At 51.6% G+C, this 24688-nt stretch overlaps 3 protein-coding genes across 8 annotated transcripts; 1 reads left to right on the top strand and 2 right to left on the bottom strand.

Annotated features, from left to right (window-relative positions):
- Positions 1-10434: 10434 nt before the first annotated feature.
- On the bottom strand, positions 10435-12845 carry LOC120683422 (golgin-84-like). Of its 2 annotated transcripts, none has more exons than XM_039965504.1 (4): positions 11854-12845; positions 11320-11761; positions 11073-11240; positions 10435-10991 (listed from the first exon to the last, which is right to left on the bottom strand). In XM_039965504.1, exons 1-4 carry the CDS (start codon positions 12832-12834, stop codon positions 10555-10557), a joined length of 2028 nt encoding a protein of 675 aa, XP_039821438.1. In that variant the 5' UTR covers positions 12835-12845; the 3' UTR covers positions 10435-10554. The 2 variants fall into 2 exon arrangements, with proteins under 2 accessions (XP_039821438.1, XP_039821437.1); XM_039965503.1 differs by having other exon boundaries at positions 10435-10994; positions 11854-12843.
- Positions 12846-18114: 5269 nt separating this feature from the next.
- On the top strand, positions 18115-19194 carry LOC120680968 (putative cyclin-dependent kinase F-2). The gene has a single exon (XM_039962531.1). The coding sequence runs from the start codon at positions 18115-18117 to the stop codon at positions 19192-19194; it is 1080 nt and encodes a 359-aa protein (XP_039818465.1).
- An 89-nt stretch (positions 19195-19283) lies between these two features.
- LOC120682894 (thylakoid lumenal 15.0 kDa protein 2, chloroplastic-like) lies at positions 19284-24674 on the bottom strand. Of its 5 annotated transcripts, none has more exons than XR_005678634.1 (6): positions 24382-24437; positions 24081-24184; positions 23564-23899; positions 22820-22888; positions 20150-20259; positions 19284-19529 (listed from the first exon to the last, which is right to left on the bottom strand). XR_005678634.1 is itself a non-coding variant. In XM_039964918.1 (6 exons), the coding sequence occupies exons 1-6, from the start codon at positions 24644-24646 to the stop codon at positions 19540-19542; spliced, it is 669 nt and encodes a 222-aa protein (XP_039820852.1). In that variant the 5' UTR covers positions 24647-24674; the 3' UTR covers positions 19284-19539. The 5 variants fall into 5 exon arrangements, 3 of the variants coding, with proteins under 3 accessions (XP_039820852.1, XP_039820851.1, XP_039820853.1); XM_039964918.1 differs by having other exon boundaries at positions 19284-19569; positions 23564-23654; positions 24382-24674; XM_039964917.1 differs by having other exon boundaries at positions 19292-19529; positions 23564-23654; positions 24382-24674.
- Between the last annotated feature and the right edge of the window lie 14 nt (positions 24675-24688).

Genomic DNA, 24688 nt, shown 5'->3' with positions numbered 1-24688 from the left:
ACGGGGTCATCACCGTGGGATCCACCTACTAGCATGCGTACATGTGTGAAGTGGAAAGTTGCAAGTTGGCCTCAGCGGTCCTTGCAGCTGAAGAACTCGCGCTAATCAGGGAAAGCATCCTTGTGGAGGCACCCAACTCAAATCGGAAGGTCGGGTCGTTTGAGCCCACGGAGAGCGCCAAGGAGATTTCTCTCGACCCCCAGGGGTTGGGGGAAAAGAAGCTAAGGGTTAGCACAACACTGACCCCCAAATAGGAAGGCGCGCTCGTCGACTTCCTCCGAGCGAATAAAGACATCTTTGCCTGGCAACCATCAGATATGCCGGGCATACCAAGGGAGGTCGCCGAGCACGCACTTCACATCAGGGCAGGCTCTCGTCCGGTCAAGCAGCGACTGCACCGCTTCAATGAAGAGAAGCGGCGGACCATCGGCGAAGAATTAGCTAGGCTGTTAGATGCAGGGTTCATTAAGGAAGTATATCACCCTGAATGTCTTGCTAATCCCGTTCTTGTAAAAAAGAAGAATGGGAAATGGAGAATGTGCGTTGACTACACGAATCTCAACAAGGCATGCCCAAAGGATCCATTTCCTTTGCCACACATAGATCAGGTAGTCGATTCAACATCGGGGTGCGAAACCCTCTGTTTTCTCGATGCCTATTCGTGGTATCATCAGATCATGATGAAGGAGTCCGACCAATTCGCGACTTCATTTATCACTCCGTTCGGCTCATATTGTTATGTCACGATGCCTTTCGGCATAAAAATGCTAGCGCAACCTACCAGACGGTGCATGATCAGGAACTTCGGTGATCTCATCGGGCAAATCGTGGAGGCGTATGTAGACGACATCGTGGTCAAGACAAAATAGGCCGACAACCTCGTGGCAGACCTCGAGTCAACGTTCGCTCGACTCCGCGCGAACGGAGTTCAGTTCAACCCCGAAAAATACGTTTTCGGGGAACCACGTGGCATGCTCTTGGGTTTTATCATTTCCCAGCGAGGGGTCGAAGCGAACCCTGATAACATCAACGCCATAAACAACATGGATTTTGTCGCAGAATGGACGGAAACCCAGCTGCCACCAGCCCCCATGGATCAGGAGTACTGGACTATGTACTTCGACGGGTCGGTCAGGAGGCCGGGGGCAGGGGTCGGCCTCGTTTTCGTTTCCCCACAAGATGTACAAATGAGATATGTCGTCCGCCTTCACTTAACGGCATCCAATAACATCGCGGAGTATGAAGCCCTCATCAACAGCTTGCGCACTACCACGGAGGTAGGGATCCGATGCCTGGGGATCAAATGGGACTCCCGCCTGGTCGTGGATCAGGTGATGAAGGAATCTTCTTGTCAAAGCTTGATGATGGCGGCGTACTGCCAGGCAGTGCGCCGGCTTGAGGAAAACTTCGATGGACTAGAGCTTGTCCAGATCCCTCGACGCCTCAACTTGGCGGCGGATTGTTATAGGCCAAAATTGGCAATAACCGAGGCCGGCCAGTCTGACCAGTTGGGCCGACCAGTCAGACCGGTCTGGGCCTGTAATCTGAGTAGGGTTAGGGTTTTGTGTTAAGAGTCCTATTGTAATCCGATTTGGAAGGGGTACGTCATCCCCGGCCTATAAATATAAAGGCTGCGGGTGATTGAGGATTTTCTAACCACAATCGAATAAATAAAATTGTTTTTACCCTTTTTCTCAAACCCTAAGCTTTTTCAACCTATTTGCTGTTCTTTGCTCGTCTCTACGACGTTCAAGGGCATGTTGAGTGGCCTTCCGACCTCAAGGCAACCCTAGATCTTCAAGCTCCGACGGGGTCAATCCCGAGCTTGAGGTTTTAGGTTTTCAGATGTTTCTGTGTCTAACCGGTCTGACCGGTTGGAAGGAGCGGTCTGACAGGTTGGAAGGAGCGGTCTGACTGGTCCTGTCTGAAGCCCGCTGGTGATGATCGTTTGCGATCCGCGCATTCTAGCGCGCTGGTCTGTTGACCAGATTAGCGTCAACATACTTTTTGGTGACTCCGCTGAGGAAGAAGAAGCAATCTACATCGGTTACAATGACCGGTGAAGTAGGAGATGCTTCCAAGGTAGATCCGGCGAACACCATCAATGTCAACTACGAAGATCTGCCTGAAGAACAGCGGATGAAGTTTGAGGCCGGCCTCAAACAACAGAACGAGGAGCTCAAGGAGAGGATGCTAGCGTGCTATGGAAAACTCGGCAAGGTGTGGTCGAGAAGGAGAAGTTCGTCATGCCGTCGATCTCATCCTCCACACCACCACCGCCTGTTCCTCAATTCGTCAATGTAAGTTCTTCCCCTCAAGATCTATACAGCATGTTACTATCTGATCTTGGGAAGAAGATCAACAATGCGCAACTATCCACGCAAAACACTTTGATCGATCTATCTGAGCGTATGGATAGGATGGAGAAGGGTAAGACTGTAAATACTGCATATTCTACTAAAGATCTTACCCCTAGTTCGGCAGCTCCTACATCTATAGTTAATGTGAAATTTGGGATGCCACCAAATTATTTCACTGGGCAGACACCACCGCCAGGCACCGTTCGGTCAACCACGGCCGAACCGGCCAGACCGGTCGCTTCGACCGGTCAGACCGCTGCCTCTGCGGCAGGTGCGGTCAGACCGGTCCCTCAGACCGGTCAGACCACTGCCATGGTGCTGGCCTCAGCGTCTACTCCCACACTTGCCCAATTCCGAGTTCGGCTACTGCTAGCCGAACGGATGAATTGGAGGGATTTGTACCGCCGTATACAACCAGATCATACGGCGAACCACATTTTCCACCCGCAATGCCACAGAATATTTGGGATGATTTGACGAAAAATAATCCCCATCATGCTACAGAGACGATGAGTACTACTGAACCAGCAACTAATCGTCTAGCAACCAATGCCCAAACATCTAGTAGTGGAAACTATGAGGTTGATCTTGCCAGGATGAGAGCGGATTTAAATACTTTGCTTGGTACTAAACTTAGTCAGTTGGGCATAAATCCTGGTAGAAATCGATTGTATCAAAGACCGTACCCCGATGCTTATGATTTTGTTCCTTATCCTACGGGGTGGCGCGTTCCTGATTTTATTAAATTTAGTGGGGACAATAATCGGTCAACTTGGGAGCACATAAGTCAAAATGTTGCTCAATTGGGTGAAGCTAGTTCTAGTAACTCTTTGCGAGTTCGTTTATTTTCTTTATCATTAACTGGAACTGTTTTTTCTTGGTTTTCTGCTTTACCCCCATATTCGGTCCGCTCTAGGAACGAATTAGAACAAAATATTCATGATCACTTTTATAGTGGGGATAATGAAGCAAAATTGACAGATTTGACATCGGTTAAACAAACTAGAGATGAATCGGTATCTGATTACTTCAACAGGTTTAAAGAAGTGAAAAATTGATGCTTCAATTTGTCAATTTCTAATAAGGATTTGGTAGATGTTGCCCTTAATGGTTTGCGCTCATACTTGAAAGAAAAGCTTGAAGGATTTGATTACTTTAATCTTAATGATTTGCAACTTCGGGCAATGAACCAAGAGTATAAAATTAAAATTCTAAGGATGCATATAAGCCTCATCATTCTAATACTCATGTTGTTGAATATGATTCCGATTCTTCAAACGATGAGGATAATGAGGTTTACACTGCTGAGTTTGTTTGGCCATCATCGGCCAAACCTTGTTCTTGTGCATCGCTTAAGCTGACTCAAAAGGGTCAGAAAGAAGAGATGAAATTTACATTTTATGTCTCCAAATGTGATCTTTTTTTGATGAGTTGTTGCGTTTGGGACATATTAAGATTAATCATGTCATACCGCCGCTTGAAGAGTTAAAGTGGCAAGCATATTGTAAATTTCATAATTCTCATTCTCATGCAACTAACGATTGCAATGTGTTCCGTCGCCAGGTTCAATCGGCTATGAATGAAGGACGATTGATTTTTTCTGAGATGAAGATTGATAAGACACTATTCCCTGTTCACACCAACACTCATACCATCGATCTGAGAAATGCAAAGGTGTTGCTTCGGCCTGAACCATCCGAAGGAGCAAAAGGCAAGAGCGTGGTGATTGGTGAAACAAGGCCGAAGAATGTCGATGACAAGATTCTGGCCAGGAAAGTGGTTCTGGAAAAGGCTCCTGATGGAAAGGAACTAATAAAAATTAATGTCAAAGCTCAAGTGCCCAGGGGGCAAGAAAGTTATTCCGCTGCTGCGAGTTAGTTTGCTGTCCAGGACTGACCGATCAGACCAGTTTCACCAACCGGTCAGCCCCAGGACCGACCAAGAACTTTTAAGCCCAAGCGCCCGGAAGAGGGTACTTGGAAGCAGAATGTGCCAAAGGTCCAATGGAGGATTGTTGCTTTGAAACCAAACTTTGGCCAGCTTCAGAATAAGTACTCGAAGGACGTTCAACAAGATCGGCCACTAAAAAGAGATCTTGGTCACCCCCGCATCGAGGTGGTTCTCCAATGAGGGAAGGGCCCAACAAGCTCAGAGGTGATGTCATTACCGTGTTCCCACCCCAAAAGGCATATGCTATTATGCCATGGATGCCTCTGGCATCAAATGCTACAAATCCAGTGTGCGAACATGAAGGAGTCTGGATGCAGTGTTTCCCCATGCCATATCCACAACATTATCAAGGGGAAGGCTCCAGAACGCTGGTGCATGACCGATTGGACCCACGCCAATCTGGTCAACAGCAACATGCTGCATCGGTCAGACCAGTCCAGCCCGACCGGTCAGACCGGTCTCAACAGAGGCTGGTCCAATCTCATCCTCCAAGGCAAGAATACCGTGTCAAAAAGATGGAGGATGTGCAACTCATGCAATTGGATTCTAGGAAGACTACCACCGATGATGTTGTGAAAATTGGTGATGTGAATGTGGTGGTCCAGGATGTTGGAAAGAAACTGAAGGTATTTGGTAAATCGATTCAAACTAATTTCCAGAAGCGTGTGTTGGCCAATGATCATGAGGCCGGCGGCGGCGGCTCGGCGAGCAAATATCACCAACCCAGGTGATGCCAGCCGGGTTTAAGCCACTCACAAAAGAGGACGTTGCAGCGCTTGAGGCGCCAGTAACAGAAGGATCAAGAGGCCGAGAAGCTCAAGGATGAGCACTTTAATAAATATCGGCCAATGGTTCCTCAGTGGAAAGAGTGGCGAGCCAAGCCCGCTGTGCAGTCAACAGGACTGGTCGAACCGCCCCAGGTGACTGGTCTGACCGGTGCAGAGGACCAGTCTGACCGACAGGCGCAACCGGTCAGACCGGTCGAGCCTATTGTTGAGCAGAAGGCCAAAGCAGCTACTTCGGTTTCACGCGATGAAGTTCCAGCAGTTCCTGCAGCTTTGGGTGATGAGGAATTGGTGGATTATGAGGCTTTTTCAGAACGTAGCAACATGAAGATAAATGTTGTGCGTTTCACCGAAGAATACTATGTTGTTTCAGAGGAGGAAAAGGCGGCTCATCTGGATTTCGAGCCACGTGAGGCCGTATTCCAGAAGCCTAAGGAATCGGACAATCACTTGAAGTCCCTTTACATGAGGGGTCATATCAATGGAAGGCCGATTTCTTATATGCTTGTTGATGGAGGGGCAATTGTAAATTTGATGCCCTATTCATTATACAATAAGCTTGGAGGGACGGATGAATAGCTGATCAAGACAAACATGACGGTCAGCGACATGGGTGGAGGCGACCCTATTGGTGCTAAAGGGGTGGCTTCCATGGAGTTGACCATGGGGAGCAAGACGCTAGCAACAACCTTCTTCCTCTCCAAGGTGCAAGGTAATTTTAGCTTGATACTTGGACGTGATTGGATTCATGCCAATCAATATGTGCCTTCTACCTTGCATCAAATTCTTATTCAGTGGATCGGCGATGAGATTGAGGTAGTCCATGGCGACACTTCATCCTTCATTGCAACCGCCGATTCCAACACTCTTGGTGTGCATGATGATATCAAGTGTCTCTCGGGGTTAGATTTGCCTGATTTCGAGCTGATCAGTTGCACCAAGGATGGGTTCGTGCCTGATTTCGAGATGATGGGAGAGGAGTTGGCATTGGTAATGTTCTTATCTCTCTAAGTGGTGCTGTTTTTGAGTTATCAAACCGATTGGAAGAATTTTGCACGAACAATCAAGTTGAGTATGAAGCACTTCTATTTGGCTTGGAGTTTTTGCAATCCATGGGCGTGAAACATGTTGAAGCCTTTGGTGATTCACTTATGGTGGTGCAGCAAGCATCCAAGGTATGCCAATGTTACAATGGAGCTTTAAATGCATATCTTGATAAATGCATTGATATTATCTCTTGCTTTGATGAATTTGTGATTCGACATATTCCAAGAGAAGATAATGAAAAGGCTAAAATGTGATGAAGAAATATTTCAACATTAGAAAGCCGATGCGGATTAAAGCCGAGTCACTAGTTCTGGACGAACTGGTCCGACTGGTTGATGAGACCGGTCTGACCGCTCAGACCGGTCAGACCAGTCCAGAGACTGGTCTGACCACTGAGAGCGGTGTGAGCAACAGTTCGGCTGAGATTCCTGCTCAAAAAGTTGAGGCCGAAGTGAAAGATTGGAGGGTGCCTATCATATCATATTTAAAGGATCCTAGTCGTGGTGCAGAGAGAAATATTCGGCATTTGGCATTTAAATATATTTTGGTTGACAATGAGCTTTATCGTCGAACTGCCGATGATATTCTTCTCAAGTGTTTGGGTACCGATCAAGCCTGTCTTTCTATGTGAGAAGTACATGAAGGCATCTGTGGTACACATCGATCGGCTCCTAAAATGAAATGGTTGCTTAGGAGAGCCGATTTTTATTGGCCAAGTATGATTTCGGATTGCTTTCGATAATATAAAGGATGTGAAGAATGTCAGCGGTTTGGTGATATTCAGTTAGTGCTCGCTGCGTTATTGCATCTTATCATTAAACCTTGGACATTTAGAGGATGGGGGTTTGGATTTCATTGGTCAAATTAACCCTCCTTCATCAAAGGGGCATTGATTCGTGTTGGTGGCGACGGATTACTTTACTAAATGGACCGAAGTGGTACCTTTGAAGAATATGACACATAGAGAGGTAATTGAGTTCATTATGGAGCATATTAGTCATAGATTCAGCATTCCTCAAACTTTGACAACGGATCAAGGTTCATCATTTATTTCAAAGGAGGTATGAGAATTTGCCGAATCTTACAAAATTAAGATACTCAATTCATCTCCATATTATGCTCAGGCCAATGGTCAGGCCGAGTCTAGTAACAAGATTTTGATAAGGCTCATCAAGAAAAAGATAGAAGAAAATCCTAGAAGGTGGCATGAGGTTTTATCCGAAGCATTATGGGCTCATCACATATCTAAACATGGTGCTACTAAAGTTACTCCTTTTGAGCTTGTTTATGGTCAAGAGGCCGTTTTACCCATTGAGGTAAATCTGGACGCTTATAGATTGGCTAAACAAAATGACCTTTCCGCTGTTGATTATCATAATTTGATGATGGATAATATCGATGAAGTAAGCGACAAGCGGTTGCAAGCTTTGAAGGAAATTGAGAAGGACAAGCTTCGGGTGGCTAGAGCTTACAACAAAAAGGTAAGGGCTATATCTTTTCAAGTTGGTGAGCTGGTTTGGAAGACAATTCTGCCTCTTGGGACAAAGAGCAATAAGTTTGGCAAGTGGTCGCCATGTCGGGAGGGTTCATACAAGATTGTCAAGGTTATCTTCGGAAATTCTTATATAGTGGGGACACTGCAAGGAGAACGTCTACCCAGGGCGCTGAATGGAAGATACTTGAAGAAATACTACCCAAGTATTTGGCAAGACACTTGAAGATGAAGATGGCCGGTATTTGGATATCACCCTTAGCATTATTTTTAGGCCAGTGATGGATTTGTAATTCTGTATTCTTAGAGCATGTTTAGGTATTTGCTTTTTGGCTTGCATAGCTCACCAAAAAGGCAGGGGGGCATGTGTTGGAGGCCAAAATTGGCAATAACCGAGGCCGACCGATTGGGCCGACCGGTCAGACCGTTCTGGGCCTGTAATCTGAGTAGGATTAGGGTTTTGTGTTGAGAGTCCTATTATAACCCGGTTTGGAAGGGGTACGTCCTCCCCGGCCTATAAATATAAAGGCTGCGGCCGATTGAGGGTTTTCTAACCACAATTGAATCAATAAAATCTCTTTTACCCTTTTTCTCAAACCCTAAGCTTTTCCAACCTATTTGCTGTTCTTTGCTTGTCTCTACGACGTTCAAGGGCATCTTGAGTGGCCTGCCGACCTCAAGGCAACCCTAGATCTTCAAGCTCTGACGGAGTCCCTCTCGAGCTTGAGGTTTTAGGTTTTTGCGAGTTTCTGCGTCTAACCGTTCTGACCGGTTGGAAGGAGCGGTCTGACCGGTCCTGTCTGAAGCCCGCTGGTGACGATCATTTGTGATCCGTATGTTCTAGCCCACCGGTGTGTTAACCAGATTAGCGTCAGCACGGATGAACTAGCAAAAATGGGGTCGAGACGTGAACCGGTCCCCAACAACATTTTCGCCAGCGATCAACACAAGCCCTCCATCTGACTCCCAAAAGAAGAGAAGCCCAAGGCAAGGTCCTCAGAACGCGATGTCACAGCCCCACCCGAGATGATCGTCGTACCCGACCCCAACCCACGACTAGGTCAATCAAAGGCCCAGAGCCCGATCCCAGCCGTTCTCCCCCCCCCCCCCCCCCCCGCAAGGGGCTCGGGGGCTGGGGGATCGGAATTTCCGTCGTTCGACCTCGAGGTCCTGGAATTAGAAGAGGAAAAGTGTCCGGTGCCCAGTGCCGTAGATGATAGGAAGCGACCTTACCTAGATTACCTCCTATGCGATGTCCTCCCCAGTGACAAGACGGAGGCGCGTAGGTTGGCCCGATGAGACAAGTCCTATGTCTTCATCGGGGAAGAGCTCTACATGTGAAGCCACACAGGAATCCTGTAGCGATGCATCCCCATCGAGCAGGGAAAAGAGTTGCTGATGGATATCCATGGTGGAATATGTGGACATCATGCTGCACCCAAAACTTTGGTCGGGAACGCATTCTGCCAAGGGTTCTATTGGCCGATGGCAGTCGCCGATGCCGAGCAAATCATGCGCACTTGCGAAGGGTGCCAATTCTATGCTCGGCAAATGCACATGCTGGCGCAGGCGCTCCAGACTATCCCCATCACATGGCCCTTTGCGGTCTGGGTGTTAGACATGGTTGGCCCCTTGACAAAAGCGCCCGGGGGCTACACTCATCTGCTTGTCGCCGTAGACAAGTTCACAAAATGGATCGAAGCAAGGCCGATCACGTCGCTAAAATCCGTGCAGGCTGCTACTTTCTTCCAAGACATTATCCATCGTTTCGGAGTACCGAACTCCATCATCACCGACAATGGCTCCAATTTCACAGGGAAGCATTTTCTTGAGTTTTGTGACGATCACAACATCCGTGTCGATTGGGCAGCGGTCGCACACACGCGCAAGAATATGCAAGTCGAACGAGCAAACGATATGGTCCTGCAGGGACTCAAGCCAAGAATATATGACCGGCTCAAGAAGATCGCCGGACGCTGGGTCGCGGAGCTCCCGTCCGTCCTCTGGAGTCTAAGAATGACCCCAAGCCGGGCAACTGGCTTTACACCATTCTTCATGGTTTATGGCGCGGAGGCCATTCTGCCCACCGATTTGGAGTATGGCTCCCCAAGCGTGAAGGCCTACAGCGAACTGGGGTCGGATACCACCATGGAAGACGCTCTGGACCAGCTCGAGGAAGTGCGCGATGTCGCTTTACTTCGATCAGCCAAGTATCAACAGGCGATGTGACATTACCACCACCATCGCATTAGAGGATGCACCTTCAACGTTGGAGACCTAGTACTCCGATGGGTTCAGAGCACGAAGGGCCGCCACAAGCTGTCACCACCATGGGAAGGCCCATTCGTCGTAGCAGAAGTGCTCCGCCCTGGCACATACAAGCTGCAGACTGCCGATGGCCAAGTCTTCGACCAACGCTTGGAACATTGAGCAGCTGCGTCGTTTCTACCCGTAGTCTTACTTGATGTAAAAACTGTCATATGAAATAAAGTTGTTCTCCGAAAAAGTGCCTCATTTCTTTCCATGTCGTTCCTCTTACCTTTGAGTCGTTCCCCACCCCTGCACAAACTCGGGTCGAAAATCACTCGGGGGCTGCTAGGGATCATCCCCCTTTGGGAGTTGGACTGGGGATCATCCCCTTTTTGGGAGTCGGGCGAACAGACCGGTCCCTAATTGCCATTCGAATCGAGCAAATACCAAATACCTCGATGGTTACGGCATTTTGCTCGCAGCTAAACGTTTTCGGCTCCAACAGTCTTTGATTCGCGCTCGCTTCTCCAACCCCCAAAGAACAAAATTCTTATCGAAAAAACCCTTTCGAAATCATATTACAAAGTGTGAAGCAAATCATTCAAAATATCCACAAGACAGAAGTTTCCAATAACGATAAGATACAACCCGTTCCAAGATGACCCAACTACTAATCCTCGTCATCCTCCAGCATCTTGTCAGCCAGGTTCTGGGTGAATGAGGCGGTTTCCTCCTCGAAGGCATCCAATTCGGCGTCAGCATAGTCCCCCGGGTACCCCTTGCTCAGCTCCTCCAGGTCGATGTTGACATAATGGCTGCGCGCAACAGCGAAGGCGTGGTGCACCCCAGTGTACACAGCGTCCCTCGCCGCCAAGCCTGCAACCTCGACCTCTTGACGAGTGGCCTGGACCACCTGCTTTAGTCCATCCACGCCCTCGAGGAGCTGGCTAATGAACTGACCCGGTGCAGCGGCGGCCTCTACGCCGAGGTCGTCCAACATGAGCCCCACCACAAGGCGAAGGTTGTCGCAAACAGTCACTTGGAGTTCAAGCGCTTCCTTCATCTCCAGCAACTTTGACTCTGTCTCTCGACGCAGGGAGTTTGCGGCTGCTAAGGAAACAGGGCTCACCCATTTATGCAATCCATCGAGAAGAAACCAAAAAGGGGTTGCACGATAAAGGTGCTCACTGGCTGCCTCGTCCTGGAGTCGCACGACGGTTCCCTCCAATCTCTGCTGCGTGGCGCGATGGGTAGCAACATCGACAGTCAACGAAGCCACTGCCGCTTCCACCTCTTTCCTCTGGCTGTCGACGCGAGTGAGCTCCTGGCGCAGATCCTTGGACTCATTGTGGGCGTCTAGAAAAGACAATCAGTTTTAGCACCACGAACTAAGAAAACACGCATGAAGCAACAACAAGATAGGGGTCGGAAATACTCTGCGAGCTCGAGATTGTGGTCTTCTCCCCCTCCAACGCCTCCTCCGTAGTTGATAGCGCGATGTTGCGCCTTTGGGTCTCCGCGTCGTGCTCCTGCATTGCGACATCACGCTCCTGGATTGCAGCGTCATGTTCCTGGATGGCTGAGTTGCGCCCCTGGACCGCGGCCTCACGAGCCTGCTCCACCGCCTCAAACCCGACACGTAGCTCGTCGCGCTCCTTTTGAAGCTGCTCGAGCTCTGAAGCGACGGAAGAGGACCGGGCGAGCTTTTCAATCAGCACCCGGTAGGCCTCATTGTGATCCGCCGCCCTGGCCACGCGCTCGTCTTCGAGGGATCGGCGAAGCGAAGCTAGCTCCTCCTCCATGGTCTGGCGCGCCTCCAAGAGCGTTTGACCTTGCACCCACAGAGCCAGACGCTCTTCGTCCCAAAGCTCCATCTCCTGAAATACGTCCACAAGCACAAGGGGAAAGGGCATCAGAAGCAAACCAGAAGAAGTGATCGAAGAGTCAGGATAAACGACGGAACACTCACCACGACCAACGGGCCCAAGAGGCCGTGCATTACTGTGACCACATCAATCACCACTTTGCGAAGCCATCCAAAATCAAGCTCCCGACGCGTGAAGTTCTGCGTGGTAGGGTCGAAACTCACGCCCTCCCCTCCTTGCGCTATCACTTCGGCCGTGAACCGATTGAGGACCTCCTCGCTACTTGCTATGGACGCACTGGACCCCGCCGTCGCCTTCACGGCCCTTGAAGTCTGGGCCCCCACATTGGTAGCGGCCGCCGCCATCGCTGAAGGAGTCAAGGCCGGCGTGGTCGTTGTCAATGGCCCCGCCTCCATTGACACGGGACCTGTGAGCGACAGGGTGGCATCATCTTTGGATGTCGCGCCTGTCTCCCAAGCAGGGGATGAAGCGGAGACATCTGAAGCAGGCGAGGCACCAGCTTGAGAATTGGAGGGCGGAGCAGCAGAGTCCAGGGGAAGCTTGGAGCCTGTTACGAGGGTCGAGTCCGCGGCATTGACATCGGTCTCCGGGGCGTCACCTGCCCCGGACTTGGGCCGGGCGTCATCGGAACCCGTCATCACGACTTCCTCGGCGGAGGGGCCTCTCTCCTCTTCGGCCGCCCTCACTTCTGCGTTCGGGAGCACTACGTCCGCGTTGGAGGTCAGGATCTCTACGAACGCCCCGGTATCCCGGTCCTCGGGCGAGTCGAGATTGATAACATCATCAGGAGGCGGGAGCACGGCGTGCTTTGCCTCCACTGTCCCGGCCATCGGGGAAGCTTCACTACCGGCCGCGGACTCGGGAGAGCCATCCCTTGTTTCCCCGAGGCCCGCACTAACGGGAGGCAGGGAAGGCGGACGCTCCTGGCGGGGGATCATCTCGCGGCACGGCGTCCGGATCAACAACTGACCCAGGGGAGCGGACCCTTGCTCGACCGGCCCCGCCAGAGGAGCGGCCGTAGATGTCCCTTTTTGCTTGGCCAAAGTCTTGCAGGGAGCGATCATCAGCGAGCGGGAGGTGCAGCTGTCCTGGTAAATAGCAAAAATCGATTCAAGACAAGCCAGGCAAGAAAGAGAGGGACGCCACCAGTTAAATCGATAAGCTCTTACAGGGAAGAGACGGAACACGCCCACTTCGTGACTGGCCACACGGCCACCTCTACAAGACGCTTCTTCGGCGCCCCTGCGGCTGCTCGCGGGGTCGGTGCTCGGGTGGAGCGAGCGGAGCCGTCCGTGGGTTAACGGTGGGACGACGACTTCGAGGGTCGGAAGATCTTCCTGACCTCCGGGAAGGGGAACGGCTCCTCCGCCTTGATTCCGAACGCCGGGAAGGGGAGCAGTCCCGCCCGGCGGATCTCAACCTCCGTGGGGGGAATCGCTTCGCCTCACCGACGCCGGCCTCCGTGCATCGAGCGCGACATTGCGCCGCGCGTGAAACTCCCATGGCGGAGGGGAGCCGCCGGCTCCCGCCATGGCGGATGAGGGGCCCCCATCACCTCCGATACCCTCGTGGAGGAACACCAAGTCCTGATAGGGGTTGCCACCCTCGGACTCTTCGTTGCCACCGCTGCTCGCATCGTCGGAGTCATCCTCCAGCTTGCTGAGCATCTCGGCCTCATCGCTGGAGGAGATGAGGCCTCGCGACTTGTGGCTCTAGATTTTCTTCGCAGCTTTCCTCCGATCCTCCATGCGTTCCTCCCTCTCCCTCTTCTTCGCTAATTTCGCCACAGCGGTGAGGCGATTCCTCTCATGACGAGCGACATCCTCCGGCAGTGGCACGGCGAACGAGAAGAAATCGCTCCTATCCTATAGGGCAGGCCAACCACAAAGATCAGGAAAAGAAGGGAAAAGACGGGAGGAGAGGAAGAAGGAAACATACGAGCGCGGGAGCTCCCTCGTCAGGAAGCATCGCCGGTGACTGGGGGTCGGGGTATGCGATTGGAGGGTCAAACGTCTCCCTCAACCGCCGCAGCACCTCCGCCTCGTCAATCCCCTCCGACGACATCACAGTCCCGGAGAGGTCGGCACCCTCGTTCATGTGATAGAGAGGGAGAGCCCGCGCCATGAGAGGCGCGATTCTTCGCTTGTGGTAGGCGGAGACGACACGGAACCCGTTTAGTCCGGCCTCCTACAGCTGCTGGAGCGCCCAGAAATAACCCGCTAACCTTCTCTTCTCCTTGTCCGGCACCCCCCATCCCCAAGTCTTAGGGGCCTTCGTCACAAGCCGGCCGGTGTAGCTGGGGAGGTGGGACGACTCGATGTTCTTCAGATAGAACCACTTCTTGTTCCACCCCTTGTTGGAGGTCTTCAACTTCCCCATCTCGATGAACTGGCACTGGCGTTGGTCACCGCTGCTGCGTAGATGCACACTCGCGCAGCCCGCCGAAACATCGTAGAAGGTGCCATGGAGCTTTGGTCGGTAGGGAGAGACCGCAAAGAAGTACCTCCAGAGATCGAAGACGGGAGGGATGCCGAGGAAGCCCTCACACAGGGCGACAAAGGTGGAGATGTGTTGGATCCCATTGGGATTCAGATGCTTCAGCTCGATCTTGTAGTGGTACAGCAACTCGCGGAAGAAGTCGTGAGTGGGCATCCCGAATCCCCGCTCGTGGAACTCAAGGAAGGAGACAATGTAGCCCGCGAGCGGCGACAGCGATCGCTCGCTGCCTGGGGCCACCCACTCCATTGCCGCCGTGCGAGGGCGAAGCATCCCCCGGGCCACGAGCCCCTCCAAATCTGCCTCGGAGATGGTGGATCGCGCCCACTGAGTCATGGCGGGCGAGGGGGAACCGCAAGAGGAACTTGGGGGCTATGCGACGGCGACGGAGATGAGTGGCGGTGAAAAGGTGCGACAGCTGAGGCGGTGAGGCTTTTCCGGCTTGCGTTCTGTTTTTCTCTCTCGCTTTTTGGTTTCGACTCGAATGCAAGAATAGGTGAGCCGCCGCGGCCTCCGCCATCCCTATTTAAGAAGGGGAGCAGGCAACCCGCCCCTCGAATCCCGCAGCCACATCAAGGCGTCGCTGCGCCCGATACGCCGCGTCCCGTCGAGATGTGGGCCTGCAGCTTCAACAGTCGCTGTCCGTTAGGGAATGGGCAAATCAGCCACGGGGTAAAAAAGATGGATTTACCCCCAGTCAAGACAGGCAGAACCAAACGGAAGCCCAACAAAGGCCACGACGGCCCACGACATCTCCGGGGTTCGAAAGTTGGCCCGCCGCAGGGTTCGACAGCTGCCCGGAGAACAGAAGAGCGAGGGGCAACGAAGGAAGGGTCACATGACCTCGACTCAAGCACGACCACGCGGTCTGGGCTTCCTAACCTTGTGTTCGAATCCCGATGACTATCAACTCAAGTTCCCCACGGGGGGGAGGCATCGAGCCGCCAGGGGTCAGTCACACGACTCTGGTAACTTCGAGGGTTGGAAAAGAAGGGAATAGGGGTCGGCTGCTATGCCCACTAGTCTCGCTCCCCCCGCATCGAGAGCAGGGCCCCAATCGAACTAACCCGTTATTAGCTCCAAGGCCATCACGTTTCGCCTCCTACGGAAAGCGTGGCATGCGCCAACCCTCCCACTCCGAGCAAAAAGAGCGCGTGGAAGGACGACATAGGAATGGGGGTTGGCCTGAAGAGCCCCCCCCCCCCCCCCAAATAAGCAAATGAGAGAAAAAAAACCACGCCGAGAAAATAAAAACTTCATTACTTTGCGAACGAAGATTACAAAGGGTTATCAGCTCGAAGCCATTACAAGATACAAAAGCATCGCCACCTAGGTGGCAATTTTGCCTGTCTTTGGGGAGGAGTGACCACCAATAAAGGACAATGAGTCCTCAGCGGACATGGCGGCAGACTACTTGGAAAGCACGAGAGGCAATTTCCGGACCGTACAGGTCCGAAGGAATGCCCTTCTCGCAAGCTTTCTTCTAGCCTCTCCTCCACCGAAGACCTTGCGGGGGGTCAAGCTAGCAAACAGCGCCCTCAATGCCACCTCTCCGAGAGCAACCTTGTCGCCAACAGGGACGATGCGAAGAACAGCGACAAAGCCTGGTGCTAATGTCATACCTGTGGCGCCACACCACCCCTATAAGCTGGAGGACACCATAGAAGCGGGCCCTTGCGGGCCCTATGTTCTTCTGCTGTGTCGACTGAGCTGAGAGATGGTAAGGACGCTTTCTCCAGCTATCGCTCGCCGCTCGCAAGCATTCTTCTAGCATCAAGACCTAAGGAAACCGGTCCACCCGGTCCGGGGGTCAGCCGCGAAAAACAGAGGGAGACATTATAAGCTAAGGAGGAGCGTGAAGCAGGAACTGCAAGAACTGAAGAGGAAAGGGTGCCCAAGGACCCCTATTTATAGCCAAGAGAAGGCATCTCGCCTGCGTCGACCGCAAGGGAAAAGTTTGAAGCAACCCGTGAAGGCGCGGCACCCGATGGATGGGCAGCATCCTCGACCAGCGCACCCCGAAACGACAGCGCGGGGCAGGGCCAGGCATCAGAAAGTTGAACCACGCAACATCAGCCGGGTGCAGGGCAGCAGGCACCATTATGGCTCTGGCTCGCCGCTCGCCCCGACGAGTCCCGTCACCAGAAATAAAATAAGAGGGGGGGCGCGCCCCGGAAGCCTTCCTCAGTAAGAGAACACATCACCCTCTGCGCGAATTGCCGATTCGCCAACAGGCTCGGGGGTTACACCCACTGGGTGTGCTCGCGCGCACCCAGCGGATAAGAACCACGCCATCCCATCATCTCAAGGATTAAAGATTGTCGACAGGGCCCTCTGAACGAATCACTGACTCGCCCAGAGGCTCGGGGGCAACACCCAGTGGGTGCGCTCGCGCGCACCCACAGGAAAGGAGGAGAGCGGAAAAGTTGCAGAACACGCTCGTTGCGAAAACGAGAACTCCCCCCGTGCGTTTTTCAAAAACAAACCCGCGGGAGGGTCGGGGGCTACTGTTGGGGATAAGGATTATGGGCGTCTCAACTTAGCCCATTAAGGGATAACCGGATCGGTAAAAGAATGGCATGAGGCAGCCCAAGCCAAGAGAAACAACCAAAAGGCCACGAGGCCCACAACCAAGAGGACGGCCCGATCGGATAATGGAAGTCCAACTCCAACCCGACCCTAGAAGGAAGGGGACTGCCTCGCCCGACCTCCGCGGAGGAAGGTCCGCCTCGCCCAACCCTCACCGAGGAATGTCCGCCTCGCTAGACCCTCACCGAGGAGGGTCCGCCTCGCCCGACCTCAGCGGATGAAGGTCCGCCTCGCCTGAGACCTACAGATGTGGGTCGCTGGGAAGACGAGGGACCTGTCGGGTGAGGATGAGCAGCCCAGAGTGGTCCCGAGAAGTCAGGGACACGACAGCCCTCTCCGCCGGTACGAACGGAGAGTGGGCAACGGATCCGGCCCGCGCGGATTCAGGCGGAGGCACGGCCTAGATCTGCTGTCAGAAGCCCATCCGCGCCGGGCTAAGGCCATAGGCCACGTCAGGGGAGATACGGGGTCGACGCCTAGAGACGGAGAACGCGGAAGCCGGGCGGGAATCGAGTTGGCAAGCGGATATCCCGCCTCTGCCGGATACGGGGAGAATCTTGTCAGAGGATGTACGGAAGGGGCCACCACTCAGTAGCCAAAAGGGGGTCGGGAGTCACCTGACTCCCACCTTTTGTTCTTTCCCTCTCTATCTCTCTTCCTTGTAAATCCTCACCTCTTGGGCTATAAAAGGGGAGAGGCGAGCCTCATGCAGGGGCATCTGCAACAAAACTCACATTCGCATTCACATACTCAGGCACTCGAACCAGAGACTTGGGACCCTTGTTCCCTCTCTCGCCTGTTTGTAACCCCTACTGCAAACTTTTGAGTAAAAGAGCACAAGCTCGAACTGGACATAGGGACATTCAACCCGAACCAGTATAAATCGTTGTGCCTTAGCTTGTACTACTATCCGAGCCTGTGACGCACACACAAATCTACTCGCCGGTGATACGGAACACGGACAGTTAGGCCCTTCAAAATGTGGAGTGATGTCAGTAAACATGCGAGACGCACAGAAACGAGATCGGTCGGACTCGAGTTCCGAATTCCGATCCGCCCGGGCGGGCCTAGTCCCCGCGTGTGTCCTCCGAGTCGGAGCCCAGCAGGTTCGCCACGCCTCCATATAACTGGGAACGCCCCACCTGATCCCTGTTTCAACCAGCAGCTAGCAGCCCCGCGCAGCCGCTTCAGCCGTGTCGCGTCGCGCCTTCCTTCTCCCTCCCTGCGCCCGGCGGCGCTCCAACACGGCAGGGTCATCCATGGCGGCCATCTTAGCCGAGGAGAAGGAGGAGCCGCCCGAGGTGGCGATGAAGAAAGAGCTGACCGTGCCGGCGCCCTGCGTCACCTGGCCGTCCGCCGTGGCGGAGCGGTACGAGCCCCTCGAGAAGTTAGGCGAGGGCATGTTCGGCGACGTCTACAAAGCCTGGGACCGCGTCGGCAGGCGCCTCGTCGCCGTGAAGCGCCTCAGCGGCAGGACCGACGAGCGCTTCGTGGAGACGAGCCTGCGCTACTTCGCCCGGGAGGCCATGTCCCTCGCCTCCTGCCGCGGCCACCCCTCCGTCGTCAAGCTCGTGGCCACGCACGCCGACAGCGCCCGCAGCGACGGCGACTGCTTCCTCGTCACCAAGTACGCCGGCCCTCTGAACCTGCGTCAGTACACGAGGCTCCGCTCCGCCGAGGGGCGGCCGTTCCAGGAGGCCGAGGTGCGCGACGCCATGCGCCAGCTCCTCTCCGGCGCCAGGCGCGTGCACGGCGCCGGCGTCCTGCACAGGGACATGGTGCCGGAGAACGTGATCGTCGACGGGAGGCGGGACGGCAAGAAGGTGGTCTACAGGATCTGCGGCTTCGGCGTGTCCGAGCCGGCGGCGCGGCCGAGCAGGGACGGCTCCGCGCCGCTGGCGTCGCCGAGCCCGTACCGCGCGCCGGAGATCTTCCTCGGCTCCCAGGACTACGATGACCGGGTCGACACGTGGGGGCTCGGGTGCATCATGGCCGAGCTCCTCGCCGGCAGCGGCGAGCCTTTCTTCGGCGCCGACCTGGACGCCAAGGTCTTCGAGAAGATGCAGCGCGCGGTCGGGACACAGGGCATCGTCGAGTGGCCGGGGCTGCAGAAGCTGGCGAATCGTGATCTGGTGGCCGAGCTGCGGGAGACGGGCTGCGCCACGTACACCGGCTGCCTGCGGGAGGTGTTCCCGGAAGAGATGCTCTCGGAGGCCGGCTTCGAGGTTCTGAGCGGCCTGCTCGACGCCAACCCGGAGCGCAGGCTCACCGCCAAGGCCGCACTCCGGAAGCCATGGTTCCGGCGCTTCAGCTTCGGCGGATGCTGCTTCGTGCCGTGACCGGCTGGCCGCGGAAGAAGATTGCTTGCACAAATCGACACATTCTTGCGTTTGTTTTCGGAGATTTAAGTTAATCAATTAGTTGACAGTTTTTTAGTGATCTAGTCATAGTAGTATGTGTCATTGCGCCATGATTTTATTATTTTTTCACAGAAGTAATTTGTTAATAGTTTTTTGGTATACTGGATATCGTGTTCAGAAGACTTTCCATGTTTCTTTCGGCAACGATAACCCCTTGCTTCCTATAGCACCTCCGAACAATTATTTGTCCCGCTGGGGTCTCTTAGACAGCGTGAAATTTCCGTCACGGCAGCTTCAATCGATGCATCCTCTCCCTGACCATGTTCAAGATGAACAAAAGATGTTAGTAGATTCCTACAAATCCATCCATACATGAAAGTGAAAAAAGAACAGAAAAAAAAGCTATCCTTTTCTATAAGAGTTCTAAAAGTTTACTAGTAAATCAACTCAGGAAACTGCAAATATGGTGCGTAGTTGTTTTGCTATAGATACCAGTGGCACAAACCACCAAGTTCTAGAGAAGAATAGCTTAGCTCTTTTTTATTGCTAACCACACTTCCCACATGATATATATCTCCCTCACTATTGTTAATGACCTACATTTTCCTAAACATATCTATGACTTTACTATTTGAAATTAGGGTGTCAGTCCTTTAGTAGAGACCTACATTTTCCTAAATATATCAATGACTTTACTATTTGAAATTAGGGTGTCTGTCCTTTAGTAGAGTTTACTACAATAATGGGGGGCACAAGGTATAAATTGTCCCCATGACAAATATTCAAGACTTGGTATGACTTTCAAGTTAAATTCTCACATACAAAACATATCTCTGTCGATCATTTAATCAGGACTATCAAAATGCAAGGAATAATTAACGCATTCCGATATGAATACACCAGATAATTAATAGGTCAAACGATAGAATGTAACCTTTTCTTTCCAGTAGAACATGTTCCCATACTCCCCTGAAACCTGACTCCAAAAGCTCCGAGGGACATCTAAATCAACTAATGGGCCAACGTTGAAATTTATTATGTTGCCTGCCCAAAGATTTTCAGATTAGATTCAGTACATACATCCCACCAACAAATATCACAGTGAACAAATTTCAGGTATTTTTGTAGTACACACAAGATGCCACAACAATGGGACAAACAAGAGATAAAAGGTCCTACAAAAAAAAAACACCACCTAGGACCACAGGTGGGGGTGTTGACCCAAAAAGAATACTATTACATGAAACTAGCAGGGAACGACCTGCTACTCAGTTAAATCTTCAAATAGACACAGTTATAAGATTGCTGCTAGTAACCACTACCGGAAATCGCTAGAATGCCGTGTGCTTTTTATCGGGCACACGGCAAAGAGCCACTTTGCCGGGTGCCTCAACGAAAACGCACGGCAAAAAAATACACACGGCAAAATCCATGCTTTGTCGTGTGCTGACACACGGCAAAAACTTTGCCGTGTGTTTTTTTTTTTTGCACACAGCAAAGTCAATAGTTTGCCGTGTGTTATTTTCGGCACACGGCAAAGTTATAATTTTTTTTTCTCTTCTCACCTCGAAACTTTTTCTACCCACTACATACAACATGTAGTACCCTAAGTTAAAATTGGGTACATTTTTAAATTTTTTTGCTATATATAACTAATTAATTGCATTTTAAGCAATTTTTTGAATCAAGTCATATTTGAACTACAAATGATTCAAATAATAAAATAAAATTAGTGAAAAAAATGATATTCATATTATTTAGCCCAATTTGAGGTCTTACACGTGAAATGAAAAGAAATTTTCAACATCTTGTCTAGGAAACACGGCCACGAACGTGTGTTCGAATGATTTTAAAATTCTAAAAAAAGCAAATGAAGCCTGAAAATTATGAGATTTGTCAATATCTCGTTATATCATATGTGGAGGCAGTGGTAAAAAATTGAGTAGGTTTCGTAATTTTTTCACGCACGATGCTTACAAATGGAAACATCTCCGGAGAAGATTCGGAGATTTGAGAAGGATGCAGTTAGGTTTGGAGTAAAAGTGACGGTTGAATTTGAGTTCGACTTCGAAAGTTTTTCCACTCTTCACATACAACATGTGGTACTCCATATTAAAATTTGGTATATTTTTGTATTTATTTTCTATATTTAACTAATTAAATACGTTTCAAATAAGTTTATACCAAAGTTTATACTAATTAAAATTTCAAAAAGTTTACACCAAAGTCATACAGCTCGATGGAATCTAAAACTTTGTAGTTATTAACTTTTGTATTTGACATGAATTTAGAAGAACACGTGATAAGAAAAGAAGGAAAAATGAAAATCATGTCATCTTTGCTGAGTATATTTGTGGACACTCGGCAAAGTTGCCATGTCATCGATCCGTCCCTTGAAATGGGGCTCTCCCATTGGCCCTCACGCGCTCTCTCTCTCTCTCCCTCTCCCTCAGCCTCTCTCTCTCTCTCCTGCTGCTACCTTTTCTTCTCCGCCTCCCCTGCTCCCTCCAGATCTCGGCGGCAATCAGCGTGTGGCGGCGAGGCTGGCCGAGGCGGCGAGGCACGCGCGTGCGGGCTGTGGCGGCGAGAGGCGCGCGCGGCGGGGCGGGCCCCTCCTTCTCCCGGCGGCGAGGCTCGCGGGCGGGCTGTGGCGGCGGGAGGCGCGCGCCCCTCCTGCTCCCGGCGGCGAGGCTTGAGGGCAGGCTGCGGCGGCGAGAGGTGCGCGCCCCTCCTGCTCCCGGCGGCGAGGCTCGCGGGCGGGCTGCTGCGGCGAGAGGCGGGCGCGGCGGGGCGGGGCGGGTCCCTCCTTCTTCCGGCGGCGAGGCTCGCAGGCAGGCTGCGGTGGCAAGAGGCGCGCGGCGGGGCGAGCCCCTCCTGCTCCCGGCGGCGAGGCTCGCGGGCGGGCTGCGGCAGCGAGAGGCGCGCGCGGTGGGGCGGGCCCCTCTTCTCCCGGCGGCGAGGCACGCGCGCGGCGGAGGAGCCGAGGTACCCCTGCTATGACTCGACCCGGCCGGCGCTCCCGGCCAACAAGGACCACCAGCGGCGGCCGTCCCTCCCCTCTAGCGCCGTCGCGGACCAGGAGGCGCCTGCCCCCCTCGTGCAGCGGCGACGGCCGAGACCACGACGGCGGTGGTGGGGACCAAGAGCGCGGCGGTGGCGGCGGCTCCTCCAAGCAGCGACGGCAGGGACCATGACGGCGGCCGCTACGGCTCCTCCGAGCAGTGATGCCGGACAATGGTGTCGGCAGCGGCGGACAGTGGTGCCGGCGGCGGCGCCACACGCGGCTGTTTTTTTTATTCCTTCAAAATTTGTTTGCCGAGTGCTACAAACCACACGGCAAAGAGTTTGCCGTGTGCCCGATAAATGGCACACGGCAAAGGACCTCTTTGCCGACATCTATTTGCTGTGTGTTGTTTACCGTGTGCAGCACACGGCAAACCCTTTGCCGTGAGTTTTTCACCCTTTGCCGTGTGCCAAAGGCACACGGCAAACTGCCGGCCTCCCGTAGTGAACATCATATGTGACTTGAATTAACCAGTGACAAAATAACTACAACATTTAGAAAAAAAAAACTCAACAATTATGCTGCATTTAAGTATCTTACCAAAGGTTGGATCAGCAACAAAAACAATAGTACGCTCATCAACCTGCCAAAAATCTTTGATAGCCAATCCTGAAAATATAGGGCAAAAACAAACGATCTAAAATATGATGTCACGCAGAGTCATGACAAGATAGGGATTTGCATCCTGCTACCCGAGTTCAGTCATTGGATTATGGTCCCAATCAAATGGTTTCCCTTAGACAGAAAGAAGGATCATATGGAGTATTATAACCATACACGATATATATTTGAAAATTTCATTGAAATACAGGATGCCCACTGAGCTGATGTCATAAATCAAATTTGGAACTGTAAAATAAAGAGAAACCATATAAAGAAAAAACAATCAGGAACATCATAGTGTTGCCGTTCTTGGGAGTTGGCAATGATATTGCAGAATTTTCTATTGGAACTTTACCATATGAACAGCAAACATACACAACCTAAACATCTCATGAATACTAAAAAGACATGCTATGTTATAGTTCGAACATGAAACAAGCTCCAAAAGGGTACTTTTAGTAATTTTAGTTGTAGTAAACCATATGAACGTACGAGAAACAATTTGATCATTTTCACATGGTTAATCAAGACATTGTAAAAGAAATAGGCTGTCCAAGTTAGGAATATGTGACCAAGCATACCATGATTACAAGTATTTCAGTGGAAGCATACTATGCTTACAAGTATTTGAATGGAAAGCAAGCCAAAGGCCCTACCATATATAGGCTAAAACAAACTCACCAGGGGTATCGGGATAATTTTGTGCAAGAACTCGCAGTTTGTACCCTGTATCCTTCTCCAGGTCTTCTATCTCTTGGCGCAAACGGTTTTCCTAAGAACAAACAATCCACATCTATAATTGATGTGGAAATAACAAGATGGTGCGTTTTTCAGGTGGAACAAAAGTAAGCCAGACAAGTATCCGTCTTCATTATAATATAAGAGTTGGCATGACTATTCATCAAATATATATTGCAAGATTATACGAACGGGTCATAAAGAAATCCAATCAGTAGAATGTAAAGTGCCTCCATCAGACAATTTTATCCTATATAAGCCAGAATGTTCTGCTTGTTCCTGAGAAAAAAATATGAAGGTCACTCAGGATATCAAATCCTAGACGAATAAATAATATTATGTTTTCATAAGTGCTCTCAGATTTAGCTTTCCATCATTTAGTAATCCATATTGTTCCTAAATTTCTTAAGTGTCTGCGAAGAAATAGTTGGTTGCAATGTCATGGATCGATTGAAATTACCTGGCCTGAGGAAAGAAAACCAGCAACATCAATGACGGTAGTAAATTCTTTAGGAAGCAGTTCTGGTTTGTTTACCCCAGTCCTAGCATTGGCCGAACCAACGACTGCAAGTGCCATATGTTACATGACATGACACTATATGATAAATAGAAGGCAATTTTACTGATAAAAAATATATTTATGCTTCTTTTTTCACTAGACATGCTAGCAAGAAAAGATATAAGCACCAATATCCTCCAGCCATCCTCTACTCAGGACTGTTCCACCAAGCATCGCAAACTTGAGAACGAAGCGAGCTTACAGCAAGTGAAGCAAACGGCGAGGGCGAGCGCGCCGGAGACCGCGGCCTTCCATGGCACAGAGCTGGCGAGCTCGCCGGCCCAGGAAGGAGTAGCCTCGCTAGCAGCGGCGGCGCGGTGTGAGATCCGACTGGCGCAGCAGCGGACGCGAGGGAGGGGAAGGGCTCTCGGCCGTGTCCGGGTAACGGATAATGGCGACGAGGTTGGTGCGGTTGCTCTCGAGGGTGCCAGTGGAAGAAGACGAACGGATGGGAGCGCAAGAGCCATGCTTTTTTTTTGTTTTGTTTTGCTTTTGCTTTTCTTTTGAAG

Source organism: Panicum virgatum, chromosome 7N (assembly GCF_016808335.1).
Source record: "Panicum virgatum strain AP13 chromosome 7N, P.virgatum_v5, whole genome shotgun sequence".
In the NCBI taxonomy this organism is placed as follows: Eukaryota; Viridiplantae; Streptophyta; class Magnoliopsida; order Poales; family Poaceae; genus Panicum; species Panicum virgatum.
This window is presented reverse-complemented; position numbering and strand designations above follow the sequence as displayed.